This window comes from Anguilla anguilla, chromosome 14, assembly GCF_013347855.1.
Source record: "Anguilla anguilla isolate fAngAng1 chromosome 14, fAngAng1.pri, whole genome shotgun sequence".
In the NCBI taxonomy this organism is placed as follows: domain Eukaryota; kingdom Metazoa; phylum Chordata; class Actinopteri; order Anguilliformes; family Anguillidae; genus Anguilla; species Anguilla anguilla.
In genome coordinates this window covers 15,412,278-15,435,942 of record NC_049214.1, presented here as the reverse complement: position 1 = coordinate 15,435,942, position 23,665 = coordinate 15,412,278, and the positions used below count along the sequence as shown (strand labels likewise).

Genomic DNA, 23,665 nt, shown 5'->3' with positions numbered 1-23,665 from the left:
ATGCAAGCATGGACAGAACACCTCCACCGAGGAGGAGGTTAAGACAGGCAGCATGCAACAAGCATGCATACTGTAAAGGAGGAAGCAGGTTTAGACTGGCAGCATGCAGCAAGCATGCATAAAGGAGGAAGCAGGTTCAGACTGGCAGCATGCAGCAAGCATGCACAAAGGAGGAAGCAGGTTTAGACTGGAAGCATGCAGCAAGCATGCATAAAGGAGGAAGCAGGTTTAGACTGGCAGAATGCAACAAGCATGCATAAAGGAGGAAGCAGGCTTAGACTGGCAGAATGCAACAAGCATGCATAAAGGAGGAAGCAGGTTCAGACTGGCAGCATGCAGCAAGCATGCACAAAGGAGGAAGCAGGTTTAGACTGGCAGCATGCAGCAAGCATGCATAAAGGAGGAAGCAGCCAAATGAGGAGGAGGAGGCTGTTTAAATAGACTGGTGTTTTGTGAATGAACTGTGATAGGTGAACATCGCTACTCAGCCGAGCCATCAGCCAATTCAGCCAGAGCCGGACTTGACTCTCCTGGCTTGGCTTTCATATACTCGTGGAATGCTCTATCATGGGATAGATTGCCCTTACTGTGGCATAAAGGTGTATGCAAAAGTTGAGATCGGAACACACTGAATTTATTAAAAAGAGGAAAAGACATTTTGTTTTGGAAGATTTTTAAAGCGCAATCATAAGGGAAATGCATCAGGCGATTTATTTTAGAAGACTTTCAGGTACAGGGCATTTCAAAGCTTGATCTTAGCCAAAAGAATGAGAAGCACTTATAAACAATTATTTCAGCATCTCAAAACATTTACTGGAAATTTTGTGCAGCGTGACCTGAAAGTGTGTGAACTTAGCTAACCTACAGCAGCATCTCCTATTAACCCTCCCAATTAAGTGAGAGACAGTCAACAGGTGCAAGCAATTCTGCTCGAGAAGCTTTTCACCTTTTTTTAACATGACCGCCCACGTTTATTAAAATAAGACTAGGGGGGGAAACCTTCACCTAACATCCCATGAAAATGTAATGTACCTGGGTAAAAAGGAAAATGAACACTGTCTTCATTTCAAAGACAAATGAAATAGAAAAAATGGGGTACCTACAGTAGGGGGGAGGGGGAAGGAACTGGAAAATTCACCTGTGGATTCATGGGATTTTGATTTACTTTGTGCTAAAGACGACATGTGCTGCCCAGACAACAGATTTAAAAGGCAAATCAGAAGACAGAATGCTTTTATGTGACAGCTTGACTACACATTAAGCAAGGCGAGATTCCCACTTCTCATTTAGACTGGCCCTGGCATGGCCTTTTCCCATGTTCAGGCCACTGACGTCATACTTTATCAGCAAACAACTTCCTGCAAGGTTATTCAGGTCTATGCAAGCCAAACTTACTGAACAAGTGCACCTTTCAGGTGCGCTTGTTCCATTGGCCATGTATCAGACAACCTAACAGTCTTTTTTCAGCTCTTCCAGATATTGGGGAATTCAAAATGTCACTGGTTAGCTGCTCCTGGTCAGAGAGCGCAAGAGTCCATAAAAAGAACCGATTAAGGGTTCTACTGATGTGTGAGAGGGTTGGAATATGTAATGATGTTTCTTCATTTTAAATCATGACTGTCGTATCTGTCCCCGCACATTCATATTGGTTTCTTAACACACATGCTAAAAGTGGCCCTGGTACAATTTCTTACCTTGACCCGAGGTCAACACAAAAGCTCCCCCCCCCCGACCCCCGCCCCAATTACCCCACCCATTTGTTATTGGGTCCTTTATATGGTCATCTCAGTTTCAGTCTGGGGGAAACACTGTGAGGGGGAAACACTGGCACAAAATTCACAGCTCCATAACCTGAAATAACCATAAAAACACATTTATTGGAAACAAATAAATAAAAAATAATATAATCCGCTTTACAATTTCCACATTTTTATAGGAGGGTCAGAGGCAATTGCCAAGTAACCACAAAAAGAGAGTTTAAAAAAAAGACAAGATTAGAAGAATGCAGAGAGCATGGTTACGTATGCAAACTGTCCTGATACGTCCCTCTGGGTTAGTGCCAGTGCGTCCCGATCTCTAGCGTTTAGCCGTTGCTGTGGGCGCGGCCTCAGCTGGAGGTGAGCTGTGATGATGAGCTGCTGCTTCCTGAGCTCTTCCCGCTCTTCTGGCCGCGGGAGGCGCTGGGCTGGCGGGGCACCCGCTGGCTGGACCCGTCCCGGCCCCCCTTCTCCACGTGGCCCTGCCCCACTTTGCTGCGCACTGGGGAAAAGAGCCCGGTCGTTATTCCGTAGCCAGGCACGTCCCGCCCCGCCCCAGAATGCAAGCACACCAAGGTGTACACTCAGCTCGCTAGCACACGCGTGTCCTGCTTTACGGTCTCTGAGATTCAGAGACTGGGGCCAACAAACACCGATAGCAGAGATTCTAATTTCAGAAGCAACAAGCCACATGCCTGAGGAAAAAACAAGGCCCAGAGCAGCAAAATACTGGGGAAAGAGTTACTCCTGCAATACAGCGGCAGTAGTATTCTACAAATTTCCATAGAAGGAGTTTTAATTCACAATAAATGTGCACTCGGCTCTGGCAAAAATATCCATGATTTTCTGAGGCCTTCATATGCATTACAGGCCAGGGCCATCGTCACAAAATTCCTTGTTGAAAAACTTGGTCCAAGTCTCATAGTTCAAGATATAACCTATTTAATGGTTTATATTTTGTCTCATTACACGAACAGCCAATCCCACGGGTTTAATTTATGCAAGAGCAAAACTGGCGCCTACAATTTATATATAAAAATATGTGTGATGCAAACTGTGCCCCAGCTGAATTTAGCGCTCATAAACCTAGTAATGGCCGGAGCATCTTTCGTAATCTAGAATACCCGACAAAAAGCCACCTAATGAGTGCCATGGATATTAGTGTGGTTAATGATTTTAATTTCCACATAAACACCCAGACGTGCCCAATACATTTTGATGCTTCAGGCCTTTGCTTTTACACAAGATCATTCACGCGAGCCAGCAAATGAGAATGTGGCAGCGAGCAGCAGACAGGTGAAAGACACTGATGACAGGAGAGCTGGATAACAGTGATGACCTGGTGAAGTCAAACACAGACTCTGGGAAGGCGGTGACCTTCCTACTATGAGCTGTGGTTTCGAGAATCTGTTCTCCTTCTATCTCTGGAACACAGAAGAACCATTGCCAGTCTCCAATACTTGACCACTAGAAAAGACCTGCCACTTTCTTAACTAGCAAACTTTGGTGAAAAGCATGAGAAAACCCAAATATGGACTAAATGCTATAAAACCATGCATACAATACATTCACACTGTTTTGGTACATGATATGGACTGTGACTTCACAAAACTATACACATTGCTAAGTACAGTTCAGTAATATGCCACATGTTAAGATGTGGCATATTACTGAATGACAGGGTCTGGTCTGGACTGGGCAAGAGTGGACCCGTCCCACGCACAGCACATCAAAGGCAAGCAGGAGTATCACTTTCACAGGACAAAGTGTCACCGCGGAGCCTGGATACACAGCCAGGTTAGCCACAGCCACAGGCAGTTGACACGGCACTGCCATCTTGCCAAAGCTACTAAGCACAGTTCAGAAGGAAATGGCAGGAGATTAGCACTGTATCGCTGACATGCACAGGCCGTCACACACTACATCTTACCATAACTTTTAATAAGTAACACAGCCTAATGTACGACTTTCAGTTCTGATGACGGGCTTTGTGAGAAACTCAGCTCGGCATCACCCACAAAGATGCGAAGGTTTTGGAAGAAATCAGAATTTCAGCCGCTTTAATGGTGAACCATTTGCTTGGCATAAAATGAAGCTGAGTTTCAGGGTATTGTTTAGTACAATACTGTGTATCTTTATGGCGTGTTAGACGGGCTGATATAGAGAACGGGGTGAGGTGTCAGAATAACTAACTCGCACAATAACAACTGAGCAAGGTGAATCTGTCAACCTTCATTAACAATAAGAGAAAACCTATTCATACTCACTGTACTTTAACCTGGTGAATTCCACACAGCTATCATGAAGGTCTGGCTGAACCCAGCCATTTCAATAATTGAAACATCATGTGAAATCAAGTAAGTTCATGGCAAATTATACAGAGCGTGAAAGACAAGTGATAACTACAATCCGCACAATGATCTGAAATCAAAAGAACACCCAGATCTACCCCAGGTCTCCGCGAGAGAAGTTGTCAACCGTCTCCCTTAAATGTCCAATAAAGAACGAGCGGCACAAAGCAGCGCTGAGCATGCTGGGAGCTGCGGCTGTGCCTGGCGCCCGGTGAGATGCAGACAAAGGTGACCCCAGGAAATAAACTAACAAACACAACCTGCGAAGGGAGAGAACAGGCAGCAAGTAAAGCGGAAGGAACCAGGGGGACCTTGAGAGAGAGGAGGGCAAGCGTCGGCCGGGCTGTAGACCACAATCTTTGTGTTTACTCTCGCCGGCCGCAGGCCAGAGGGCTGGGGGAGAGGTGCGGGGATTTTACTGCTCTTGCCAGACACAAGTGAGTCCTCTACTTCAGGAAAGGGAAAAGAAACACACATACACACACACAACACAGAGACCAGGATACACACGTGCACATACAGGAAGAATAATAGAGACATTAGCGCACACGGACGGTGATACGCGGTCAGGAAATACACAAGAAATGCGTGTTCGGCATTAGAATACCAATTATAGGACACTCGCTTCCATTTTGGCTTTATCAAATTTCATGCACAAGTAATGTCAAAGACCACGTGGACTACTGCAAAAAGGCCTAATGAGCTTTTCATTCTGGCTAAGTGAGGCAAAGTTTAGCTAGCATTCTGGAATGGAATGAATAGGGATTCTTAATCGCCTGCTCGTGAAATCAATCAGGTACATTTATAAGCAACACTACTGAGGCAGACAACATAGATGATGTAAAAGGAGGAAGCTGCACGGGAGCGGTAGATCTTAAGCAAAGGACTATGACACAAGCAAAGCAAGCTCCTATAAACAGAAAGACTCTGTACAGGCGATCGGGGATTTCAGACAGAAAGCTTCTCATTAAAATCCAAAGTTTGATCATAGAAAAATGTTTGGTTAACCAAAGTTTCCTCTATTTTACTATTGTCAGTATCTTTACAAGTAGTGACATCTAAAGTGATAACTATATTTTTGAGTTTGCAAAATGGAAGTGGCAAATAATAAGAGAAAAGATTTCTGTTGAAAGACTAATTATGCAAAGTCTGGCAGGAGTAAATGTATGCAGCCCAGGCAATATACACAATTAACTTACAATATGAGAGATCTACTCGCAGAATAAATGCAAATCTCATGCAACAGGCTCTCAATATCACCATTAAGCCTACTGCCCAAAGAAGTAAACCTCTTCTATGCCAGAGCTTCACTGGAACCTAGACAGTTTAAGTACACATGCAGGATGCAACTGTACGAATGTCTTGAGTGTCGGTCTGCAATATACGCTGTGACGTTCCCTCCATATCTATTCCAAGCCCCCCCCCCCATGCTTCAGGGACTGACCTCTGGGCTCGGTGGGGGCTGTGACCGTTTGCGACGCTGTGGAGACGTCTGATGCTGACGTGTCCGCAATCCTTTGCCCGGCACACATTGCTTTCAATGTCTGGAAGACGGCCAGTGGGGCCACATTCATTTTTAGTAGATCCACGATGATCCTGGAGAATGAAACATACATTCAATAACTATCTCATTTGCTCTTGGTTACAGCAACTGTGAAGGTAAGCAAGTTGTAACACTGAAATGGAAGGCCCATGGTGGGTTGGACTGCATGTGCTGGCCTGGCCTGACTCACTTGAAGACCTCTTGGTCCACTGCAATCCCAGCAGCTTGCGTCAGCTCGAACAGCTCGTTCTCCTCTGTGTTCAGGATCTTCTTCTTCTTCATGGCATATTTCTGAACATTGCCGCTGATGGTGACACCCAGAGCAGGGGATTCTGGGGCTGTTGGCAGTGTTGTGGTCTGCTGGGGGTGAGCCATACCTGGCTGAGGAGATCCGAGGGGAGGAGACAAGGCCAATGACGACAAGCTAAAAATAAAGAAAATGTTATAGGTATGGTGCTGTCAGTGAAAATGGGCTTTTACTCATCGTGACCAAAATTAGGCAAAAATTCAACCACGCACTTTAAAGTAGGGTGAAATGATATAGCAAGCGAACATTATTTTTCTTTCCATCGCCAATTTATTTACTATTATTTCGTTATTTACCAAATAACAAACATGTTTCTAACTACAGAATTGCAATTGGAACAGACGGACATTTTCCCCATTAGGATGTGACTAGCCAAGTTACCGACGTAGCCATCAATGTATCGTAGCCCAACATGACTGCAATGGTCTACTTTAGCTAACGTAGCTAATCCTTGCTGCGGGTGTTTGTTTAAACAACCGTGAGAAAAAATCATGTTATACTACTGTCACTAGTCTACCGACGTTAATTCAACGCAAACGTTACCTGGTGAACGTAGCGAATTAGCTACATGTACAGAGAAAATGCAGACTGTCACGGGTTCAGCTAGCCAATATTGAAACTATCATCTGTGCAAGACCTTAACCTGTAACTACCAGAGACTGTAAAAAATAGGTAACTACACAGCAAACAAAATAGACTCGCTAACAGCAACACAGTCATCCGTTACTTCGTTACAAATGCAAAGAACACGGACTACCTAGCTAACTTAGCCTAACATTAGATTAGTACCGCTAGGATTTGGCCATGCGACAGTTAGCATCATTTTTTCTTCACTAGAACATCTAGATAAGTCGTTAGGTAATGAGTTATCTAGATACCTACCTAAATTTAAGTTAGGAAAACACGTCAAACGTCTTCACAGACTTTACAATTAAATATAAAAAAAATTGTTGTGATGAGAGCTCAGAAGACTAGCTTAATGATAGCAGCTTTCATAAGGAATGAAGCGGGTGGGCGGGTCTTTCTGAACGGTGTGCTTAGAAAATACTGCCGGTAGGAAACCGATCTATTTTCTATTTTTTATACCCCGGTGGAAGACAAGCACATTATTACTTCCACCCTCTCAACTCTTTCCGAGGTTTACAACACCTTTAAACATGACACAGAATAATTTCAAAGCGTTTAATTTGCATTTTCATTTTAATGTGTTGTTAAGGTATTTGCCATCTATAGCAGCTATTAGCGAAAATTCTCAGATACAAAAATGGAAAAGCGCGTCCACAAGGTATTCCGAACTGCAAAGTTGCAACTTACTGTATCTTTATTAAAAATAAAAATCGAACGTAAAATTCCTGACTGGTACCCTTCTATCCTTTTACCTTGCAAATCTTGAAGAATGCACATTACACATTGACTGTGCTACAATACGATTGTAACTTGGCCTATTTCTAGCGGTGTTTGTTCACTATGCGAAATGCACTTCGGGCGCTATGGCGAAAAGCGTCTGTTAAAAGATTAACGTGTATATCTTCCTCTGGATACTACCAATGGTGTAATTTCCCAAATTAAAACTGTATTTGATTAGCTTTGAGAACATTCGATCACTTCATTAAAACAGAAAAAAAAATAACTCACTCGAGGTCTTTTACAGTATTCACCCACTCTAGCTGAATGCAAAGCAGCATACCTCATCACAGATTAAGCAGCACAAATCAGTGGAAAACACTGGTAGTATTCCAATCCAATTTGCAGAGAAAATGTATTTTCCTTCATTCAGACATTTACTCTCGTTAGTTCTGTTCCTTTAACGAAAACCTTAAACTGCAGTTCAACAACTGCACGTCTGGAATGACATCTGAAGAAATCGTAACTGCAGGTTTAAAAAATAAAATAATCTCCAGTGCTCAGGAGCTTTGTCTGGTTTAATGATATAGCACTGCCATCAGTTAAATGTGAGCTGAATCCTACATGTACTAAATAGCACTACAAGTGGCAGTTACATAGCTAACACAATTTACTGAAAATGTAGCTTTAAAATTCTGAATATTTAGTTTGCAATTATGGTTTAAAGAATTTAAATGCATATGATAATTTGCAATGGCTATCAAATGGATGAATTTTGTTGCAATGGATCTACATCAAGGAAAATTCTTAGCTGAGTTGATTTCATGTTTTTGCTTCAAGGTTCAGGTGAAAGGGATAACTAAAAATCTGTCTGCATAATGCCAGCATCAATTTTTAAAAAAGAAAGAAAAAAAAAACAATAACATAAATAGTTTTGGTTGTGGTCCAGGTAATGTTCACCCAGTGGAAACCATCCATATTAGCACATATAAAATGGGTCCAGTTAGCATTGCCCTGCTAAATGGCAGTACAGTGGAATAGCATGTAGCTTAACAGTCATATATGGGATACTTCAGTGTGGTTCAGGTCCATTTTCATAGCATATTTCTGCTTCTGTTGCCATCCTCATGATCTAGAACTGAAATGTTCTAGCAAGATCTCTTCAGCACTGCCTTGGATAGACAGGCCAAAGAAAGAAAGAGAGACAGACAGAGAGAATGTGACTGACTGTATTATGGTTCTGCCATCTCAGGTGGTGCGCTGTCGTTTGGTATTTTCCTCCTCCTGTGGCTCTGCCTCAGGGGAGCGTTTCTTGGCCAATAGCATGTCCTGTTCCCCCTCTAGCACCTCCACCGAGTAGACTGGAGTTGTGGCGGGGACAGGGCTCTCTATTTTGGGCTCAGGGTCCACCTGGTCGGGCTGAAGCTGCACCTCAACTATTTCCAGTCCTGTGAGGGCAGAAGGCTGGCTGTCAGGCCCGCTGGTCTGATCTTCGCTGAGGAAGGAGATGCTCATGGCGCCCTCCCCCTCCTCACCACCAGGGGGCAGGCTGAGCTGCAGAACCTCGGCATGGCCATTGACAGGAAGCGTGCCGGCTCGATTCAGGAGCTCTTTCCTCAAGGTGCCCAGCTGCGTCTGTAGCAGCTCGCGGTGCTGGGCCTCCAGACTTTCCACCTGCGCACAGTGCACAAGCCCACTTTACAACTTAAAAACTCTGCCCTACCACCGCTGATGAGACCATATATAGTGAGATAGTGAATGATGGCCATATTTTGTTGGTTATCTAAAGAATTACGGCCATCTACAACATATTTAATGTGACTACAATTCACTATGTTGACACTAGTTTAGTGGACAAACATCTACCCATACCACATAAGGACAGACTCACAAGCTTTTTGATCTTCTGTTCACTGCTTTCTGAAGTACGGTACAACTGCAGCTCTTCAAACATCTTTACGTTGGCCTGCACCAAACTGGCCATCTGAGGGCACCAGAGAGACATTTAATTTCCAACACACACATTCACGTATTTAATAAAAAAAGAAAAAAGAAAAAACAGGCAACAAGAGGCCAAGTAAAAGAGGATGTATATGTGTAGCTTTCCCCCATGATTTGCCAATAACAGACTCCAAAAACAATCAAAAGCCAAGAATCCAGACCAGATACTGAAAGCTGTCTTGTACCTGCACCAAGGAAGCAATTGAACATATCTGACTAATCAGAAACACCTGTGAAGGGGCCCTGAAATGGGGGGGACTATGCATAAAAAGTGCTGTAATTTCTACTAATGCTGAAACTAAAGTGTATGAAAATACCTTTAAATAAAAGCAGAGAATGTGCACTTTAACTGTGAAACTATTCCTTCATGCTCTTCACTTTAACCACATGACATTGTTTGATTACAAATGGAAAACTGTGGCGTACAGAGCCAAATCAAGAAAAATAATATGTCCCAAACATAATGGAGCTCACTGTTTTATTTTTCTCCCCATATGCAAGCAAAAATGAATAATGGGACTAGCAGAAAAAGGCCAATTAGTTGTTTTTATTCAGAAAACTAGGAAACTCATTCCACTACTGAGGAAACATGGGAATATTATACACGACATTACTGAAAATGATGGGAGGTTAAGGACCCAGTGCAATCAATTTTTTTTCTTTCAGTCTTAAGTGTTCATTAAGACTAGATAAATAAGTAAATGCAGTTAAGTTTTTCCCCTGCATTCCTTATTGCATATTTGAGGCAGCTTTTTTTGTTTGTTTATAGTATGTAACGAGTTTGACTTCTAACCACTTGGTAAGGTGGCTAGAATTCTAGCAGTATCCCTTGATGAAGAACACCTGAAAACATGAATGGCCATACCCAACTCAAATGAACAGGCCCCAGTCATTTAAACCCAGCTGCCTACATGGTCTTTAAGGCGCTGGATCTCGGCCCGGAGCCTCTTCTCCATGGCGGCCTTCTCTGTGCGGAGGACCTGGTTCTGCTGGTGCAGCTCGAGCAGCTGTTTCTCCAGCAGCAGGCTCTGGTCCAGGCTTTCTCCACCCTGCAGCATACATCACAGGCCAGACTACAATCCTGCAGAATGCTGCCCGCACCTCTGCACCTACAGCATACTGCAATGTATAGGTCAATCCTTGGTCTGTCACTTCTTTCATCATTTGTGCTGTTTAACAAAACAGGCTCAGGAGATAAGAATGAGAAAGATTCTCTTTTTGATAATTACGTTGTCATTTAGACTGTGTAGCCTAATGCGATTACTAGATGAAAAGAGTAATGTAACATTAAGAATCTTCATAAAAGGACTCTGAAGTGAGTGGCAGGCTCACAGACTGCATCGCATACACTAAAACTTTCTATATTTACTGCCCATTTCTTTTACCTGATTGCCTATTCTGGGCAATAACAATTCTCTAAATTAGAATACTATATTGTCATTAAACTATAACTATAATAACTATTATAGTTATGAATGAAATAATACCAAATTAACAACTTAATAAGGATGTGTGCCGTATATTTTTAACATTTCTTTTAAAGGTCATAATCATAATAGAGTACCTGCTCAGTAATAATACCGGCTGCTGTGTCGTATATCAGGTTACCAGTCTCCCCATCAGGATCCATGAGGACGAGCGTCTGCTGGCCTGTGGCTTGCTGGGAAAGCCCCACTGTCTCCTCAGCTCCCACCGCAATCCCATTGTTCACACTGCTGTCCTTCAGTCAAATAACCCAGAAATCAGCATGTTCAAAATGGCACCAAAATACCAACCCTGGTGATTATGAATAAAAAAACATTTTCGCCCCCCCCCCCCCCCTTAACAAAAAAAAAAAAAAAAAAGACTGTTTGGTTCAGCAGAGATGCAATGTACCTTGGGCCCCTCGGTAAGGAGGGTGTCGGTGCTTGTTGACGTGGCGATGATGGTCTGAGTCAGCACAGGCCCGATGGCGCTATAATCCCCGTTTGAGCCGGCACCGATGGCAAGACCACTGTAGGCCTTTGGGTGCGCCTCCGCACTTTGCTCGTAATACTGTCGGCTATTTACCTCCTAAGAACAAATGTACAATGAGGTTAACCTCGCCAACACATACAAAATACAAAGTAACGTTTTTCCAAAATGTCCCAGCATTGCGAAACGGTCACATTATTTTATCATTATTACACAACCCTCACGTTTTCAAGCAACTCCCCTGCATTCAGCTTTGATCACTGGAGCATTTTCTATTTGCCATTACAGAACTTCCACTATTGCCTCTTTTTAATTTGTCCTCTTCATTATGACACTTTTGCACTGCAGTAGTTAGATCAGTTTATTCAGTGATGTTTTGTTTTGGCTGTGCTGCAGATGATTTCTGCACTATATTTTTGCAGTTCTTCATGTGCACACATTTGTGAATTGCAATTTGTAAGACCATATACTCAATTAATGCATGGGTGGTCAGTCCATGTGGCATTTAGTTTACTGTACCACTATGATATGTTTTTTTTTTTTTTTTTAATTATTATTCTTGCACATCTAAAAGAGTAATAGCTGATTAAATGGACACGCTAAAAACAAAGCCCAGTGTCACTTATGCTGAATTACTCTGCATGAGAGCAAATAACCAGCTAAAGAGGAATGAAAGTCAAACACATTGAAGCCCACCCCAATGTTAATCCTGGCGACAAACCTGGGTGATCTGGATCTGGAAGGTGGTGTGTGGGTTCCGAAAGTGGGTTTTGTAGTGTTTGATGGCCTCGTCGCGGCGATTGAAGCCGTTTCGGCAGCGGTAGCAGTGCCAGTGAGCTCCTTTGAATTTCTTCTCCCCTTTGATGGTGCCTACAATCTCGCAGTGGTTGCAGCACCGCAGTACCTTCAAACCTGAGGAGGAAGGAAGAGACAACCGTGAAAATATTAGACCAAAACATGTGCTTATATTTCAGAAATCTATGATAAAATTAATGTTGGAATGTAAGAATAGGCTTCAGTAACATGTTTATCATAATTAAATAATAAAATAATCCACTACCTACTCCTACACCAAAAACAGAACCCTGTTGCTGGTTTTTGGTCAGTTAGAGGTGCAACTCACCAGCAAAATCGATGCCCTTGTCCACGTGCTTGACCCGGTAGTGTGCCCGCAGGATGACTGGGTCCTGGTAGGCCTCGGTGATGCTGCAGAACGGGCAGTGCATGTGGCTCTCTTTGGCCTTGGCCGAGCACGTCTCATCCTGGCAGAGGACCGGGTTGTAGTTGTGCTCTGTACCTTTCATCCTCACCGATGGATGAGCCTGTAGCAGCAGAGTGATGGAATCCTTTTTACATCACATAACATCACAATTTTGTTCACTGTTAACAGACAACAAAAATTATGTTCTTTTTTTTTCTTATTAATTAGAATACAGTAAATCCTCAAGGGAAAATAACTTAGGACAGTGTAGGGAATTATATTTCAATATTCTATCATAGAAATAAAATGTCACATTTTTCCTAAATTGATGTTTGTGCTCTTCTGCTTCTTAAATAAACTTCGGATGCCATTTTCCATCTGTGCTACAATGTAAAACACTGCGGTAAGTGAATCGGCCAAATAATTGGTTATTAATATCTGTCCTAGAATTTCCATATCCTGCACCCAAGGGGAAATCACTGGATTTTATGTATGCAAAGAATGAAAAGAGTCGTAAGACAGACAGCCTTCAGTATTAATTATGTGAATTACTTCTATTCACTCATACAAATGAAGGTACCAGGTTATTTATTAACAATATATGGATACAATTGAAAACAGACACCTGTAAGTGAATGAGATACTGTCTATTTAAAAAAGCACTGGTATGGAGAAAATGAAGACTGCCAGACGCAGGCCTCTGGACACCACTGCCCACGACTACAAATTAGGACTAGCAGCAGTAACCAAAAACCCACAAACTCTAAATAAATGTCTTTGCTAACATGACACAAAATGCTTAGCTACAGGACAATCAAATGAAGACACACCAACTACTAGCTAAATCATTTCCGTAATATTGAAGGGAAAATTAATACATTTGACAGGTCTAAATGCAACAGTTTTCACGGGGCAACTGGACCCTCGTTTTGTGTAATACCTATTCTTTTTTTTTTCCTTTAAAATTTTGGCTCGTTCCACTGAAATATTGTACTTTCAATGCAAACAAAAACGTACTTGGGGGCAATTGTATCAGAATGTACAAAACAGTCTCACCAGAAACTTAATCAAGTAACTTGTGGAATCTGCAAATTCATAACTAACGTTATCCCCTACTGGCAAGTACACGCATCTGCAAGTAGCCTACTCCTGCAACTAGAACTGTTTTGACGTAGCAAGGCTAATACTGCGCTCTCCATTAAGGGTCTAAGTTTCAACAGTGTCTGCTGATCTAGTTTGTTTATAACTGCATGTATTGCGCAGTATAATAGGTGCATTTTACTACTGTTGATATGCATAGATACTAAGTTCCTAAACAAGACATTTTACCCTCCTTCTAATGCCACTGCTCTTTGAATCGTAGCCACCAAGCTAAATGTAACAACAAAGAGGCCTTGCTTGTCCACGGGTAATATTGGAGAACGAATACTTTATACAGCTCTCTATGCTGTTCTTAAGGCACCAAGTCACATACTTACGATAAAAGCCGCCATTTTCCACAAAAGGTTTTACTACAGAATCCAGAAATCAGGCTCTAACGACATGTTCTTGGTCTAAAACACTGTAGCATATTGCTAATTTGAGAAAGGTTCTGTGTTGTTCGTCATCGGTGGATGCACACGTTCTCACCTACGGTTTTCACGAGGCGTTTACGTCGGAGGTTTTCGGCGGTTACGACACTGTCGTACAGGATTGGGCGTTTTTTTATGCCTAAACTCAACGCATTCGACTTCTAAGGCAAACGAGCGTCACATGTCGTGTCTTGGCAAATCAGCGATGAGTGCGTTGGGTATATTTTGTTAGTCAGTTGTATAAAGCAGTGGTAATGATTGCGTATTGGCCGTAATCAGAGCCGTAATGTAAGCGAATGTAACTACGTATTTTGCGTTGATTTTAAGCGGTAGGCTAGCCTATGTTTGAGCATATGAATGTCTGTTTCTCAGTTCCGCTGTATTTTAACATGGAAAGCAATTTCTACGGCTCGTGTGGACTTCTGCCTTTAATATTCCACGTTTATATGAAGAATTGCCCGACAATAAAAAAACCGAATGAACTAATGCACATTACTTGCTCGTCAATTTTGCTAACGTACGTAACTATGTGCAGATTTTTATGCAAACGTCATCGTTCCGTAATTTATTGCAGATTTGTTTATTGGCATGTGGTTATTGCATGTAACATATTGAGATTTCTTATTGCTTATGAATTTTGTTTCAAAGTACATTATTAATTGTGTTCATTTTCCATGCAAAAATATAGATCTTTGATTTCGTTATTAGCCTACACCCATACTAATGTTCACCTACGCACGTGTCTCCTAACTTTTTTAAACGGTTCACAATAGTATCTATAGCCTATGTTCTGCATTATTCAAAACACTGCAAACACTCATTTTAAGGGCAAGCATAATGTAGCAGACTTCTCAGGTTGTGTACAGAAAAAGAAAAAAGAAAAGAAAAAACCAAAGAAACAATTGATACGGATGGATATCCTACTTTAGCCCCGGGAAAACAGAACAGATACAGTACTTGTATAGCGCTATTTGAAAGTAATGTATGATCTATCACCACTAGGTGAAGCACAAGCACTGCTTGGGCTACAGCAAGTGACACGAGAGTCAATTGGCTGCTAAACTGGATATCTCACTCTCAATCTGGAAATGGTTTGTTCTGATAATAACCATCAGGTGTCTCTACTCTCGAGGGTAATATGGGGGATCCTACAGTTAATGTGGAAAAATAATAGTGTGAAGTCATAGATTTTCAGTAGTAAGACACTCAGTATTACAAGGACAAAGACATGACATTGTAATTCATATAACACATATAACCTGCACTGAGTTTACATTGTGTAGAATGGTAACTACATGATAAATTGACATTACAGGCATTTAGCAGACGGTCTTATCCAGAGCGACTTACACAACTTTTACATAGCATTTTTTACAGTGTATCCATTTATACAGCTGGATATATACTAAAGCAATTTCGGTTAAGTGCCTTGCTCAAGCGTACAACGGCAGTGTCCTACCCGGGAATCGAACCTGCAACCTTTCAGTTACAAGCCCAGTTTCTTACCCACTGTGCTACGCTCCGTCATAGAACAGGTCAGAGTTTACATGGTGTGGAGTAGTCTGGACAGTCATTGCAGTAGTAAAATGCTTATCGTTATTATATTATTAGTGCTGCTCTAATTAACAAAGTAATTTTTTTCTGACAATTTGACTTGATTTATCTGATTCATCCCTACACAAATCATCCATTTAACACTCAGGCAGAATGTTATTCATTTGCCTGCTGCGTGTGAATGTATTTTCTCAGGGACAAGGGGAAGGGATGCAGTCTAAACATACTTAAGAAACTGAACATTCTAGGTAGTTTCAAATGCAGCACAATATACGAAACTATGGCTTTGTACAAACACAAAAACAACTAAACTTTTTTTTAATGAATTGTTCATTTTAAAAAGAATCACCATTGATGGATGTACTAAATAAAGTAAAACATAACCACAGGAAACATGCTGATCAGCAGACAAAACTGGAACTTGCTTGATGTGTTACAGAATGACCAAACACATGGCATATTTCAGAATCTGATACTTGAGAATAGACGCTGCTTATGACTGTTCTTCAATTGCATCACCTGACCCACGCCGATGGCAACACCACCAAAGCTACGCTGCTGGGCTTGCTTAGTTAGCTTCTTACAGAGGAAGCAATGCATGGGAAAAGCTGAGCTAGAAACTCATGTCTCTGTACCAGCATAGAATGCATACATTCAGCAAATATCACCTCATGTTCCCCATGTTAGCAACCTGTTCAGACACATTTAGTGAGTCATACTTTCTGTGGTTAGGTTTTCGGTCACAAGCAAAATAGGGCTCTCAGGTTTTTGATCAGCATGCACAACAGGTGGATAGTTTGGAAAAATAATAATGTTCTTGCTAAAACAAAGAAAAATCTGAAAAGATGTGGGTTTGTCATTTTCAATGAGTGAACAGTTTTGTAAATGCAGAATTTTCCCTCCGTGTTTCAGGTGAACCCAATTTTTCTTTTCACATGTTGTGGCTCTTCAAAACATAGATGAAAACTGCAATGTGTACCAAATTTCTGGATCATGTGGACATCTGTGGTCTATAGTGTCCTGTTTCCAAACCTTGTTACTCATTATTGGTCAGTAGAGTAGGTTATGCCACAGTTGCAGAATTTTCCACATAGTATAACTTTACTCAGCAATACCATGTTACTTCGACCAGGTTTGTGAGGACATCATACTCAGGTCCCGCCTGTCTGATGATACAGATACACACTATATAAGTTAATGTCAGCCAAATTCTTTTAATTACACATTGCACTTCATGAATTGTAGCACTGTTTCATTTAATCAATCTGTTAATAAAATATTTGATTTTGAAGCCAAATGAAACTGTGGCTCTTAACTGTTAGTTAAGAGCTCATTTGAACATGCATTCATATGACAGCAGCACACATTTGCTTTCATATCCAATTCTAAGGACAGATCTTTAAGCTATAATTTTAATTATCACATTTTAAAGTGGAGATGCTGTTTTCATTTGCCAAAAAACCCATTTCTGAAAACACAGTATATTTTGGACTGAATCAGATATGTCACAGTTAAATTAATTCAAGTTTAAGTTTAATTTAATTAAGCAAAAGTGAGGCTTGAATCATTTAGGAATGAGATTTTTCCCAAATTAAGTACCAGATATTTCACAGACAAAATTTTATAATTGAAGCTAACAAGTAATAAGCAAAGAAGCTATGATGAAGTCCTGGTGTCGATCAGCATTGGTCTTTTTAAAAAAAAAAGATTATTATTTAGTGTTTGCCTACCTGCCTTACCAATGAGCAGCTGTCATTCCTGGACCCAAGAAGTGCTTTTTTTTCAGTTTGATGCAAATAGTACTGTTAGAGCAGACTGGCTACAGCCAAGAATGTGGGATCATTTAGGAACAGTGGCTTATATTATAAATTGTATTGGATCCCTGATTTTGAATTCTGAAAATAGAGGGTTATAAGGTACTAGCTGTAAATAAAATGTAGCAATATGTATTGTAGGTGCTAAAGGTTAAAGGGTTGTCCTGAAAAAACTTTATTAGCAGGCGAGTTATTGCATATTCATATTACATTAAGCATAACGAGGACTTACTATGTTGTAATAAAAGCTAAAATAAAATTTAAGAACTTTAAGTCAGGGCTGCTCTACACATTAGAAAGAGACCATACCTATACACATAATTTATCATTTTTGCAGGATACTATATAAATCGTGCAAGATGAAGATTAAAAAGCATTAAACAACATTGTGAGAACTAACTAATTCTAAGCCAAATAACTTTGAGCAGACATTATACACGCTGATGTTAATCACAATTTATCAAAGAAAGTAAAATGGTCATGACATGAGATTCTTTGAGCACAGAAATGCACATGGAAAAAAGTACTATTCTCAGGTTTGTAGTTTTTTTATTTATATTTTAAACAAAAGAACAAAAATAATGGGGCCCTCATTTTCAAATACACCAACTTCAAACTGAAAACCACAAAAAGCACATTTTCCCCCACACTATGAGCCTATTGGTTTGTAATATGAGAACAGCTTACCCACACTTGAGAAATCAACATTCACAAGTGAGTGGCGTGATTGTTTTGTAGAACAGAGAGTTCTTGCTGTATCTGAAGACATGGCTGTGGCAGGTCTGGCTGAGCAGGCCTTTAGTTATTGTGTACATGTGGTGCTGTGTCAGCATAGAGCTGCTGGCACAGGGAGAAGGCCCAGTGTGAGCACAGCCCCCTCCCCAGACCTAACTGTTTTTGGAATGCTCTCCTCGATCTGATCTGTCATGCCTTTCAGTCAACTTGAACATGGGAGTAGCAATGGCAAACAATCAAACAAACAAACAAACAAACAAACAAACAAACAAACAAATAAATAAATAAATAAATAAATAAATAAATAAATAAATAAATAAATAAATAAATAAATGCAGCTAAGGTGAAGGAAATGTCAGCGTCTTAGAAAGGATCCAAGACCTATAAATCTTAAGACGAGGTTCAATAAAATCAGAGGAGAAAGTATTGTCTTGTACAGACACATCGGCAGTACAGCAGATGCGTTGGTGACCGTTATCCATACAGACTTTCAGAACTAGCCTCCATTACTGTGGAGGAGGGGTGTGGTTATGGCGCTGGCTGCAGGCATAGAGCAGGGGGAGTGGTTAAGTTGCCGTGCAGCCGCAGCTGTAGATAGTCTGCAGTAACCTTTATCAGTTTCACCTGCAGTGAGACCAGGAATTCTGAGGAGACACATACATGCAGCTGGCAAGAGGCAGATTGGTGGCTCGGAGAGTGCTTGCGCCATTTTGCTTGTGTTGCAAACCTGGTATCAGTGTGTCAATGAACCACGTGCATTCTATAACCTGGAGTCAGTGTCGTCCATAAACTGTCCAAGGAACTGCTTTTCAGTTACATATAAAAATTTAAATAAAAAAAAACTTCCTAGCTCACAACAGCCTGCAGTTTCACAACAGTTGTGACTACACCTATAAAAAATAAAAAAATAAAAAATAAAAAAAAACTGGAGCCTACTTTACCGATAATAAAAACATACCTTCTAACAAGACTTCATAGAATTTGTGACTTTCACGTGCTCTATAGCTCTGCTGGCTGTCAATAATTTGTCAACATAGAGCACCTTATCTTTACCACAGGCACTTTCCTTTGGGTGCAAATAGTGCAGAAATAGCAATGGACTCCATTTGTTGTACATTCTAATCTGTTTACCATTATGAAAAAAACAAAAGAAAAAAAAAGTAAGGTTAAATAGCATGGCTGGATGTGGGCAGCTTAATGTTCATCTGCACACCAGGGTAATGTCAAATAAAAAACCTCTATTGAGTTTTCTCTATTAATATCAATAGTCAATGTAATGACACCACCATCCAATCATACAGATACAGGCATTGCTATTCAGTACAGTAGGTCACCAGTTGAATAAGTATAATAAGAATAAAGCAAACCATTTTTCCCATACCATAATTTCATGTCTGAAATACATTTTCTCCACATACATCTAAACACAAAAGGGGATACTGGACACACAAGAACAAAAAAACTGCTGCCAAATGAACTTATTTGTGAATCTTGTTTTTATTAGTATTATTCACATTTCCTTGGAAACGGAGAGTCAATACATTCAAACAGGTAATGCCAATGGACTGCATCACAGCTCACTTGCAATATAATTGTCATATCCCACAATAATGTGTCTCCATTAAAGGGGCCAGAAAAAAATCACACTTATGAGCGCACAGATAATTCCTGTAAACTTATACGATCAGGCTTCAACACATGCAGGTCATTTATAGTTCACAGTGAAAACTAGGCATACGGGCATCAGATTATCCCTGATATTTGAAATGGCCTTTTGACTTGAGAGTACACTGAATGAAAACAATTGTGCAAATTAACAAAAGGGACATTCTTATGAAAATAAAATGTCCACACCATCCAAATGTACTGCAATTCGTAAATGGAATGCCAAAGGACCACCTCTGCCATTTTAAATGTGCAGCAACATAATAAAACAAATCCATTTATAAAAGATTCCATTGGTACACATATATAAAAATGAACATTTTTACATTGCACTTATAAAAATTAAAAAGGCCATTCACATTTAAAGACTTACAGTAGTAGTAGCAGTAGTAGTAGCAGCAATTACTACAAAAATAAAATGATGAAATAAAAATCAGTAAAAACAAAGCAGAATTTCGTACATTCCCTATTACAGTGTTTCATTAAACCACATTAATCATACATGGTTACATTTGTACCCAGGCCTCTTTAAGGCTAGGATGTTGGTACGGCCCTGTCAAACCACTCCGATATCCTAAAACTGAATTCATCTTTGCATTTACACCAGTGGGTAACTTGCTGCTGTGGCAATTCCACAGTGATTCTTCCTGTCTTTGGCCATGTAGATGTATCCTTTGTCACCCCACTTCTCACTCCAGCTACAAGGAAGGACAAACAACCATTGAATGCACAGTAGATACAAAGATAGCACTGTGGTGGTTATGACAAAGCACAACAGTGAGACCAAGCACAACACTTTCACATGAAGTCTGGAATGAATTCCCTTCAAGTCAATTTTAATATACATTTCTGCTACTTTGACTTGCCTGTTCTTGACAATCCAGTACTTCTTGCCATCTACATCCTGGCCTTGAAAGCCATAACCTACAACAAGAACACCGTGATCCAGCTCCTCACTGCTGCAGTCTTTGTCATAGTAGATTCCTACAAGGTGGATAGCAGACAAGTGGTTGTGTTAGATGTATTAGCACGTGGAGAAATCCCCAAATTTGCTCACAATTTTGGACATGCCAACCAATTTGGCACAGCTTCATGCCTCAGTTGGCTTACCATGAATGCAGGCTGAATTCAGCAGTTTCAAGTTAAAGCCTGGGCCATATAATTAATAGACTATGACTGAAAGTCAAAAATGGTGGCAATCAAATGGCCTCCCTTCAAAACAGGGTTAGCCAGGGTTCCTTGGATTACTGCTGCACCATGCCATCTTACAGCTATGATTCATAAAAAAATATTATTTCAGTAAGAAAAATCTACAAAGTGCTGCAATACTCACCAGATTGGTAGAACTGAAAGGACTCGTGACTGGCATCGATGGCAACAGAGACAGGACCAACTGAAGCCACAGCCTTCATGAGAGCACGTTCTTTCCCACTGGGAATATCCACAAAGCCAGTGTCATTGGCAGAGTTGTACTGAGGGTCATAGTGGCAGGGCTGGTCATCCTAGGAAATTACGACAATAATAATACATCGGCCAATTACAACATACCCCCCGTCCTCCATTTTCCACTTTAAAAATGGGTACATAGGTGTTCTTTTAATGGCAGTACAAACTTACAGTTGCCAGGTATGGGTAGGATTCTTCAGAGTCTAGGCCATTGTTGTCCTGAATGTACTGGAAGGCTTGGTCCATAAGCCCACCATTGCAGCCCTGGTTCCCCTCAGGTCGAGAGCAGTCCACAAGATTTTGTTCACTGAGGGACACCAGCTTGCCTGACTTCCTGAACTGCTGGCCCTCCATGGCCCCAGTGCTACTGAAGGCCCAGCAAGAACCACACTGACCCTGAGCAACAGTGTGGGGAGAAAGGGTACAGTTTATGGCCTTTCATAACAAGTGGCATCATAAATCATAATAAGTGGCTAATACAATGTAGTATGTATTATTGTGTAATTTTCACTGAACCATACAGAGACGTGAGGTAATACACTACCCGAAAGGGCTGGGGTAAATGTTAGGCGCCTTTTAAAGCAATTTTTCTGGTCGCAGTCTATGGAGGTTCCAGGTTCTTACCTGATCCTTCACAGGAGTTACGTAACCCTTCTCTCTCCAGTCAACTGATTTTGGAACATCAAGAAAGTTAGGTTCAAGGAACAAAGACCCCTTGTACTTCCTTTCAGCCTTGTGCTCGTAGCCATTCATGAGTTGCCTGAACTCCTCATTCGTCTGTAGAAACAATAACCGTAAGTCGCTGCTTTCTGCAGTTCTTCACAACACTATCCATGTGTACTATAGCTGGTAGTCCAGAGATTTTCTGTCCATGACAAATGCCACCTACCATGTCACCAAAATGGTTTATTCCTAGACGGAATGAATGCTTGCCAAGGGAATGTTCAAGGTTGTGCAATTCAATCTTTTTCAAGTTCTTTTCCCAAATCATTCGCCTCCAGCCTTCTTCCTTCTACAAAACATTTGAACAGACATTCATATTTCATGTGGTCACTCAGTAGAAGACTGGCTAACATCCAAATTTGAGCGAAGCTACGGGATAAACAATCACCACAAGTGTGACACAAAAATACAATATTGCTCCCATTACCTCGTCATAAACCTCAGGTTAAAAAGGAGCCTCCTGTGACTACATTTAATGAACACCAGTTGCATTACAATACAACTGCAGTAACCATCCAATCCAACACTGTTTAGAAAGCCATACCTCATGGTAGTTTTTACTGTGCCAGTTTTTCCATGAGTCCCAATGCTCGTCCAGCAGAGGGTCCAAATTAGGAGCAGCCAACACTGCACTCAGGTACAGTGTAAACACCGTCAAATACAGCGTCATGGTCACACAACTGGGGAGAGAGAGTTTCATGTATCAACCATGTCACAGTGCTATGAATAGTGCAATGGTAGGGCCTAGCTGCAAAACAACTGCTCGTATGGGCAGGGACACATCATACAGGAGAATGGCACAGGAAAATATACGCGCACCAAACATGCTTCTCCCTTCGAAATACATCACGTAACAAACGCCGTTTTATATGAATTATATTTACAGTTAACATATGAACGAATGCACTTCAGCCATTTCTTTAATGTACATTCAAGATGTGCTGTTGTACAAGATGCGCTGCAGCTAGGCAGCTAGCAAGCTAGCGAAAAAACAGTTGCCCTTTCTCCAGGTAAAGCAAAGAAAAGAAGAAAAAAAAAACAATCCATTGCATTGTTTATGCAGGTTTGCTCTATGGTGCAACAAGCTTGATACAAGATGTAAACACTGCAATCACTTTCTTCATGAAGACACTCCCAGTCTAAGATTCCGAAAATCTGGAGCGGACCATTACAAGTCCAACAGAAGCCATTTGATACATTTGGAAAAAATATAACCGAATTAAAAAAAACAAAGAAAAATAAAGCTTTTAATAGCGTCCATACAACTGTAATGACACTAAATAAATAGCTGCTTAAATATTAGAAAATTATTTAGGAATAGATTTCAAAATGATTTTTTTTAAATCACACACACAAAAGCTGTAGATCAGCAGTGCACAAAATTGTACACCGAAATAAATATCTACGTGATACCTACAATGTATTGTTTGTATGTAAAGCACGACCCACCGTACGTTTTCTTCGACCGAAGAAATTATAAGGTTTTGTTGGGGTTCTGAACTTATACAGCTCGCTGTACACTAGAAGTGTTGTTCATTGGCTGTGAGGTGACCATTCGTCGCATGAAGGTCCGCCCCTATGTAAACTCATCCCTGCATGTGATCTCTCTCCACCATATAAATACATGCTTTCCACGTGACGGCAACATCCTACAGTAACTATATGCTTTTGTTTCATAAATGGCTTTCAAGATTGATTGG

General features: G+C 40.9%; 3 protein-coding genes across 9 annotated transcripts; all 3 read right to left on the bottom strand.

Annotated features, from left to right (window-relative positions):
- Positions 1–685: 685 nt before the first annotated feature.
- mzt2b (mitotic spindle organizing protein 2B) lies at positions 686–8,669 on the bottom strand. Of its 7 annotated transcripts, none has more exons than XM_035391413.1 (5): positions 8,531–8,669; positions 5,842–6,075; positions 5,553–5,704; positions 4,420–4,557; positions 686–2,259 (listed from the first exon to the last, which is right to left on the bottom strand). In XM_035391413.1, the coding sequence occupies exons 2-5, from the start codon at positions 6,024–6,026 to the stop codon at positions 2,108–2,110; spliced, it is 627 nt and encodes a 208-aa protein (XP_035247304.1). In that variant the 5' UTR covers positions 6,027–6,075; positions 8,531–8,669; the 3' UTR covers positions 686–2,107. The 7 variants fall into 7 exon arrangements, with proteins under 7 accessions (XP_035247304.1, XP_035247305.1, XP_035247300.1 ...); XM_035391414.1 differs by lacking the exon at positions 8,531–8,669 and adding an exon at positions 6,502–6,589; XM_035391409.1 differs by lacking the exon at positions 8,531–8,669 and adding an exon at positions 7,646–7,784 and having other exon boundaries at positions 689–2,259.
- On the bottom strand, positions 7,140–14,110 carry zgc:193801 (uncharacterized protein LOC564476 homolog). The gene is made up of 8 exons (XM_035391408.1): positions 13,936–14,110; positions 12,380–12,578; positions 11,978–12,168; positions 11,179–11,355; positions 10,868–11,023; positions 10,215–10,352; positions 9,194–9,286; positions 7,140–8,976 (listed from the first exon to the last, which is right to left on the bottom strand). The coding sequence occupies exons 1-8, from the start codon at positions 13,948–13,950 to the stop codon at positions 8,551–8,553; spliced, it is 1,395 nt and encodes a 464-aa protein (XP_035247299.1). The 5' UTR covers positions 13,951–14,110; the 3' UTR covers positions 7,140–8,550.
- A 5,499-nt stretch (positions 14,111–19,609) lies between these two features.
- On the bottom strand, positions 19,610–23,568 carry LOC118212152 (cathepsin L1-like). The gene is made up of 8 exons (XM_035389787.1): positions 23,415–23,568; positions 22,510–22,645; positions 22,132–22,254; positions 21,867–22,019; positions 21,414–21,638; positions 21,130–21,298; positions 20,663–20,780; positions 19,610–20,494 (listed from the first exon to the last, which is right to left on the bottom strand). The coding sequence occupies exons 2-8, from the start codon at positions 22,633–22,635 to the stop codon at positions 20,395–20,397; spliced, it is 1,014 nt and encodes a 337-aa protein (XP_035245678.1). The 5' UTR covers positions 22,636–22,645; positions 23,415–23,568; the 3' UTR covers positions 19,610–20,394.
- Positions 23,569–23,665: the final 97 nt, after the last annotated feature.